Source organism: Chiloscyllium plagiosum, chromosome 7 (genome assembly GCF_004010195.1).
Source record: "Chiloscyllium plagiosum isolate BGI_BamShark_2017 chromosome 7, ASM401019v2, whole genome shotgun sequence".
Taxonomy (NCBI): domain Eukaryota; kingdom Metazoa; phylum Chordata; class Chondrichthyes; order Orectolobiformes; family Hemiscylliidae; genus Chiloscyllium; species Chiloscyllium plagiosum.
In genome coordinates, this window is record NC_057716.1 from 88,417,833 (window position 1) to 88,426,663 (window position 8,831).

Genomic DNA, 8,831 nt, shown 5'->3' on the forward strand with positions numbered 1-8,831 from the left:
AAATGTCTTCAAGGCAGAAATTGATAAATTCTTGATGTCACAAGGAATTAAGGGCTACGGGGAGAATGCGGGTAAGTGGAGTTGAAATGCCCATCAGCTATGATTGAATGGCGGAGTGGACTCGATGGGCCGAATGGCCTTACTTCCGCTCCTATGTCTTATGGTCTTATGGTCTTATGTCCCCTATAATCCATCTGCCACTGAGCTTGAAATTTTGACCCCTGGTTATTGAACCCTCGGCTAAGGGAAACAAGTTCCCCCATCTACTCTATCATTACCCCTCCCAATTTTGTATACCTCAATCATGTCCCCCCTCAGCCTTCTCTGTTCCAACGCTAACAACCCCAACTTCTTCAATGTCTCCTTGGAGCTACAATTCTCCAGCCCAGCAACTTTTTAGTCAATCTTCCTTGCACTCTCTCCAGAGCAATTTCATCCTTCCTGTAATGTAGTGACCAGGTTGCACACAATACTCCAGTTGTGGCCTCAGCAGTGTCTTATACAATTTCATCATTATATCCCTACTTTTGTATTTTGTACCTCTGCCACTGAAGGAAAGCATTCCATATACCTTCGTTATAACCTTACCTACCATACTGCAATCTTTTGAGACGTGTACACTTGGACACAAAGATCTCTCACTTCATCTACCCCTCTCAGTGTATTCTCATTTTTTTGTTGTATTCCCTTTTACTGTTTGACCTCCCTAATGGCGTTACCTCACACTTATCATAGTTGAACACCATCTACCACTTTGCTGCCTACGCCACCAGCCTATCTATAATAATTTGGAGCTTACAGCTATCCTTTACAACATCCACTACACATCCAATTTTTATCTGTAAATATCCCAACTGTAACCCCACCCTGTTAAAGTCCAATTCATCAATGTAGAAAACAAATAGCAGGGGTCCCAACACCGAACCCTATGGAATACCACTTCACACAGCTTTCCATTCGCAAAGGCAGCCATCAACCATTCCCTTCATTTGCTGTTACTCAGCCAACTTCCGATCCAATTCAACACATTACCCTGTATCCCATGGGCTTTTTACTTTTTTGACTAGTCTGCCATGTAGGACCTTGTCAAATGCCTTACTGAAATCCACGTTGATAACATCCACTGCATTACCCTCATCAATCCTCCTTGTCACTTCCTCAAATATTTCAATCAAATTTGTTAGGCATGACCTTCAATTATCAAAGCCATGCTGACTATCCCTGACTAGTCCACGCCTTTCTAACTGACAGTTTATCCTCAGGATTGATTCTAACAATTTGCCCACCGCCAAAGTAAGGCTAGCTTGCCTATAATTGTTTGACATTTCCTTTGTGCCCTTTTTAAACAACAGAACAATGTTTGCTTTCCTCCAGTACCTCACCTGTGTCTAGTGAAGATTGGAAAATAATCCTCAGAACACCTGCTATTTCCTCCCTGACCCCTTTCAATATGCTTGCAAACAATCCATCTGACTCTGGTACCTTAAGGATTCCAACACTTCTAACACATTCTCTCTTGTTATGATTATTTTGTCCAATATATCACACTATTCCTCTTAGATGACCATATCCACATCATCTTTTTCCTTGTGAATACAGAAACAAAAAAATGATTTTAAAATTCTTCCCATATATTCTGCATCATTACTCAATTTCCCTTTCTCATCTCTGGTAGGCCCCACATTTTCCTTAATTATCCTTTTGCTCTTTATTTATTAGTAAAACATGTTTAGGTTTTCCTTTATCTTGTTGCTAATAGTTGTTCATGCCCTCTCTTTGATTTCCTCATTTCTTTTTCACTTGTTCCCTGTACTTTCTACTGTTCTAGAATATCTGCAGTGTTGAGTTTTTGAGACTATCATAAACTTTCTTTTTTTGCTTAATCGTCCCCTGTATCTTTCTAGACAACCATGGGGTCTAAATTTGGCAGTACCATTCTTATATTTGGAGAGGACATATCTGCTTTGTGCCCTAAGATTCTCAGTTTTTAGTTATCTCCCATTGGTTCACCACTGATTTATCCTTTAGCAGTCCTATCTAATCCACTTCAGCCAAACCACTTCCCCCTGTATAAAACCTTTACTCCTCATTTATCTCTGTCCTTTTCCATATTGTGAAGGTGCGGTGTTGGACTGTGTTGGATAAGGTCAAGAATCACACAATACCAGATTATAGTCCAAAAGATTTATTTGAAAATACAAGCTTTTGGACTCTCGCTCCTTCTTCAGGTGCTAGTGAGAGACAGACCATAGACACAGAATTTATAAGTAAAAGATCAAAGGGTCATACAACTGATGCAAATGAATTAGATTAGATTACCTACAACACATCTAAGATGACTGTTGAATCTTTAATCAGTTAGAAATGAGGTGCATGTTTCAATTTATTAATATGCAAAGAGTGTGTTTATTCATTGCAAAAACATGAGGAAAAATAAAAGACAACCCACATAAACCCAAATGAGAAATAAGTAGTAAATAAAAAGATAACTTTTTAAAAAAGACAAATCAATCAACTTTTGGGTGGTCCTTGTGGAGTAGATGGTGAAACGTTGTGGCTGTTGAGCTGGGTAATTTTGGTAGCATTGATTCTGGTAGTTGACCATTTATTTTGGTGATTGTGGATTTTGCAGATTTGCTGGAAAAGTAATCCGGTTTGCTGTTTGGCTGTGGGTTTTGGCTGGTAACTTGCTTCAGCAGTCAGAAAGTGAGAGAGACAGAGTTCCCATTGTATCCTTCTTATTTTCAAACTCAAAGGATGTTCTTAGCTGTTACCATCACAGCACCACACTTTATCCCTGTAACACCAGAATGACAGTCTATATATATACACACACACACATCCTTAGATGAGGGAAGCAGAAGGTGGCCCATTGAGTTTGATTTGGCATTCAATGAGATCATGGCTGATCTGACAGCTCCATTTTCTTCATAACCCTGATTCCCTTGCTGATTAATCATCTTTCTACTGCACAAGAAATGCAATAATGGCTTTTAACCTCATCTTTTTTATATTCCTGGCAGGTTACAGCACAGACATCTCTTTTGCCCACACTGTATTTCTAATCTGTCACATAACATCCATCATCTGGGGGTGTAATACACGGAGATGGTTCAGGTTTTTTCATTGTGTCGCTTCTTTTGTAGTGTTTCTTTGCAATCCTTTGACATCCTTTTATTCAATATTCCACAGTCTGTATTGATGCTGAGGGCAATCCAAACAGGAACATTCCAGACAGTCACTGAATTACAATACAGCCATGTCTGGCTCATATGCTCTTTTTCAACAAAAAACTGAAACAACTTGTCAGACTTAAAAGTTCAAATATGTCCATAAATAATTCAGAATTATGATCTGTTACCATGACAATATATTTCATAGAAGAATGTTTCAAGTTTTTTGCAGAATATAATCTCTTTGCTTATATTTTCTATTCTTCAGCAAAACAATGTGGTGGTGTTCTAACAGATCCAGAACGGATTATCAAGTCCCCAAATTTCCCAGATGAGTATGAGGATCAACAAGTCTGTTACTGGCACATTCGACTTAAATACAAGCAACGCATCCAATTACAGTTTCTGGAATTTGATATAGAAGATGACCCATCTTGCTTATCTGACTACCTTGAAGTGTATGACAGTTATGATGATTTGCTAGGCTTTGTTGGCAGGTAAATGTTTATTGGAATGATGGGATAATAATGTATGAGAACAGTACTGTGGTAACACAGTGAGATTGGGTAAATATCAAATTTTCCAGTTTCACGTAGATTTAGTTTTTGCTTTTAAATAAACATAGAAGTAGATGAATTAGGAGCATAATTGGACCATTCGGCCCCTTATGCCGATTGTACAACTCAATAAGATCATAGTTTGTGTTTTGAATTTCACATTTCTATGCTTCCAACAATCTTTGATTCCCTTGGCTAACAAAAATCTATCTCTCTTTGCCTTAAAAGATTTAAGTGAACCTGCCTCCACCACCTTCTAAGGTGGAGTTCCAAAGTTGCACAATCTCTGAGAGAAAAAAAATCTAATCTCTGTCATAAAAGGGTGACACCTAATTTTAAAACAGAGCCCTTAGCTCTTACTGGCCCACAGGAGGAAACACTTTTTCCATGTTCACTTTGTCAAGACCATTCAAGATCTTATCGAATTCAATCAAACCACACCACATATTTCTAAATTCCAGAGAATGCATGCTTAGTCTCTCCAACCTTTCTATGATAAGATAAGCCACTCAGTCCAGATATCAATATAGTAATTTTTTTCAGAACCACCACCAATGTATTTTCATTCTTCTCGAAATAAGAAGACTAAAACTACAAACTGTATTCAAAATTTGGTCTCACCAATGTCCTGTGTAACTGAAACATAGCTTCCTTACTTTTACATTCAATTCCTCTCATTACTTACAATAGCATTCTATTGGCCAATTTAATTTCTTGATGTACCTGAACACTAACATTTTGTAACTCATGTGTTAGAATACCTAAATCCCTCTACACCTTGGAATTCTGTTCAGATGTTCTCCATTTAGGTAATACTCTTTTTTATTCTTCCTGCCAGATATCACATTTTCCTATATTAAACTTCATTTACCAGATTTTTGCCCACTCAACCTATCTATGTTTATCTGTATCCTCTTTATATCCTCTGTACAGCATACTTACTCACCTATCTCTGTTTTAGCCACTGATTTAGTTACCCTGCTCCTCTTTTTCTCTTCTCTAAGTCAATATTATAAATTGTAAAGCCTCGATGGAACTTCACACTTCACATCTATCAATCAGAAAATGGCCTACTTATGCATATTCCATTTTCTGCCAGCCAGCCAGTCAGACAAACTTCGATCCATTCTAGCATGTTACCTTCAACATCATGTGTTTCTACTTTGTGCAAAAACCTTCCATGTGGTATCTGGTCAAATGACTTCTAGAAATCCACAATCCATGTCTACAGACTCCCCTTTATCCACATCATGTTACTCCTTCAAGAAAATCCAATAAATTGATTAAACATGATTACCCTTTCCTGTAACAATGCTGACTTTGAGATTACCTTGAATTTTTCTAACAGTTGTAACCTGCTTAATAATTGATTCCAAATCCAGAATCAAGATATATTCCTGTCTCCTGAAAAACATTACATATGTAAAGACTATAGTGTAAAGACAATGTTTCCGCATTGGGAAATATGCTTCAAGTCAGAATGTGTCTCTGATTATTTTGAAGACCGGAAATCCAATTTGCATCTTTAAGTTTATATTTTTCACTAGGGAATCTTCCATTTCTACTGCTCAATTTCAAACTTCCTATTTTGTGTGTTCTCAGGTTTTGTGGAAACAAATTACCAAGTGACATCATTAGTACAGGTAACCATATAATTGAATAATTCTTGTGTGTTGAACTAGAAATACTTCTCAAAGTTTTAGAATTTTCTGAAGTCAACTTTCTTTAAGAATTGTTGAAAAAATGTCAAATTCTCTTCATATAGTGTTGCATATGAAGTGCTCAAGTTATTTGTGACATTGTTTCCTGAACAAATTTTCCATTACTGCTTATGTATCAATTTCATTCCAACCAAAGAGGCACTAGTTCCTGATGACAATACCTAGTCCGATACAACTGCAGAAAATGTGCGCCTTTAATTTAGTCAACTCACAGATTGCTGCTGTGATCCATTGAGTAGCCATCATAACTAACCAATCTCAAACCAATGTTTTAGATGCAAGGAAGAAAGACATTGATCTTAAGATGTTAATGAACTTTAATCCCTTTGCTTTCTGAATTACAATTAATGTTGGAAAAAGCAGTATTAAAATGACATGACACTCAGCTCTGAACCCAACAAATCTCCAATGGTGCAATTAGAGGTCAGCCCAACAGATAAGACTTGAGTCCAACACTTACCTAACAGACATGCACAAAATGTAAACATCATAGAAATTAACCACAGATGTATGACATTATGCAAACACATGTGCAATAGTCAATTCTTCAGCTGAATTGACTATCAGGTACAAACATCCATAATTCAATTTCGGTGCCAGTAACAATGGTAATGTGGGGATTCTATAGCACTAAACAAATGCCATTAGTAGGATTAGACAGTTGGTTAGAAATGGCAGCATTTGGTGTGAGCTTGCCTTCAATAGTGTATTTTACCTGACATTGCAATGCTAATGTTATCTCCTACAACACAAGAAACTAGTCATGAATATCATGAGATTGAAGGATCCAAAGGACATTTGTTGCAGCTATATTTCATTCCTGAATAAGAAAAGTGTCTGGGCTAATATGAAGCTAAGAATTTACAGCATGGGACCTGCAATTACAATTGTATTATATCATGTGACCTGAGGGTATAAATATACAATACAAGGAACTGCTCCCATTAGCGTGCCATGTTTAAAACAGTCAAGGTAAAATTTAGCATGAGAACTTTAGACCTTCAAGTCATTTGCTATGACACAGTGGTGAATATTTTTCAGCTGCACCTAAAGCATGTAATTTTTGATGGCCTGCCGCTATGGTTTTATGCTTTGTCCTGAAGCATTGCATCAATGACCTGGTACTTTTCTTGTCTTAAAGAACCTACATAAAGGTTCTATTTGGCATGAAGGTGATTGCTAAATCAATAAACCTCTCTTCTCCTCTTTAATGCCCCTCTCCTGAAACAAATATAATTGTAATGATCTGCAAAGTGTACCCAACAACAAAATCTGTAAAAGGTGTGGTTCGTCTCAACTCCCCAAAAGCTATCCAGCTTTTCTTTAAATCTGTAAAGCGTATGGAATATTGGACATAAATGTGCAGTAAATCTGGTTCCAAATACAAGGCAGACCCCCCCCCCCAAAAAAAACACAGCTGACCAAACAACATTGGTTTTAATTTTTAAAACTCATTAGATTCAAGGAAAGTTCATTTTGATTGGAAAAGAGTTAATGAAACTTCTTTATTCAAAAAGGGAGGGAGGCAGAAAGCAGGAAACTACAGGCCATTAGCTTAACATTTATCATAAGAAAAATGTTATTCAAGACATTATAATAGAACACGTGGATAAGTTCAAGGTAACCAAGCAGAGCCAACATGATTTGGTCAAAGGAAAATCATGTTTAATTAAATAATTGGAATTCTTTGAAAAAATAACTTATACTGTAGATAAGGGAGAATCAGTGGATGTATTGTATTGAGGTTTCCAGAATGTATTTGATAAGGTTATTGTGTAAAAAGCACATGGTATATGGAATAATATATTGGCATTGTTGGGAGGTTGGCTGGCTAAATTGGACCAGATTGTAGGAAGAAATGGGTCTTTTCTGGCTGGATGGATGTTATGAGTCGTGTCCCACAAGTGTCAGTACTGGGCCTTCAACTCTTTACAATTTATAATAAAGATTTGGTTAAAAGGACCGAAAGTATAGGAACTAACTTTGCTGATGACACAATCATAAATAGGGAAATGAGTCATGAAGAGGACATAAGAAGCCTGCAAGGAATACAGATAGGCTATGCGAATGGGCAAAGTTCTGGCAAATGGAATACAATGTGGGAAAGTGGGAAAGAATAACAAATAAGCTTATCAGCTTAATAGTGTGAGATTGTAGAGCTCTGAGATACAGACAGATCTGAATGTCCTTGTGCATGAATTGCAGAAGATTAGTATACAGGTCCAGCAAGTTATTTGGGAAGGTGAGAGAAATTGAATGCAAGCACAAGGAGGTTATGCTTCACTTATAGAGGGCTTTGGTGAAGCCGCATTTGGAGTACTATGTATGTACTGGTCACTGACCAAGTTAATCTGTTGAATAGTGGAGCAAACCTGAAGGGCCTAATATTGTTCCTTGTATTGTATATTTATACCCTCAGGTCACATGCTATAATACAATTGTAATTGCAAGTCCCATGCTGTAACACAGTGATGATACCATGAGTAGATTCACACTAACATACTGCCCTTAAGACATAACAACAGCACTGGAGAAACATAGGTTGGCTGAATAAAGCAACCAGTTGCTGTGGCATTCTCTGCCTTTAGCATTTTGGTGATTCCCACTTGGGTCATTAAAAAGATGTTAAGAATTCAAAATTTTGCACTAATCAGATATTGGTGACATTAATTTCAAAGGATTTCCTCTTAGCCCTCTGCTCACAATCAGGAACCACAGCATAGAAACAGTTCAGGGTTATGATGTAATAAAGCTTTTCCCCAATTTCTAGCTCACTAGCCTCAAAACTGGAGTGAGGAGAGAGCCTGGGCTATCTACTGTAATATTATTTCCTTGCTTTTCTTGTGTATTTTCACATTCTCCCATTACATTTGAAGCACTATTGTCTTTAACAGAATAAAACTCCAACTGTCATGATCTACGTGTTGGTCAGTTCGTGTAGATGGTTGGGGTGTGGTGCTAATAATGCCCAAGGTCATGGGTTAAATCCACAGTAACCTGGTGTGGCATTGGGGTTCGCAAGTAATAGGTTCACAGGATCTGTGTTTGTCATCGCCTTTAAGGCAGCTCAGTGATTAGCACTGTAGCCTCATAGTGCCAGAGACCCAGTTTTGATTCCAGCCTTGGGGGCCTGTCTGTGTGGAGTTTGCAATTCTCCAAATCACACAATCCCACAATCCAAAGATGTACAGGTCAGGTGGATTGGGTATGCTAAATTACCCTTAGTGTTAGGTGCATTAGTCAGTGTGGAGATTCCTGAAGAAGGGCCTGTGCCCGAAACATCGAATCTCCTGTTCCCTGGATGCTGCCTGACCTGCTGTGCTGTTCCAGCAATAAAGTTTCAACTTTGATCTCCAGCATCTGCAGACCTCACTTTCTCC

The 8,831-nt window shown here is 37.8% G+C and overlaps 1 protein-coding gene across 1 annotated transcript in view; it reads left to right on the forward strand.

The window, feature by feature from the left end:
• Positions 1-8,831, forward strand: part of tnfaip6 (tumor necrosis factor, alpha-induced protein 6) — a 48,304-nt gene that overhangs the window by 38,353 nt on the left and 1,120 nt on the right. Inside the window, exons 4-5 of the mRNA XM_043694155.1 lie at positions 3,442-3,670; positions 5,333-5,373. Of these exons, the coding sequence (XP_043550090.1) occupies positions 3,442-3,670; positions 5,333-5,373 (270 nt within the window). The remainder of the gene's footprint in view (positions 1-3,441; positions 3,671-5,332; positions 5,374-8,831) is intronic.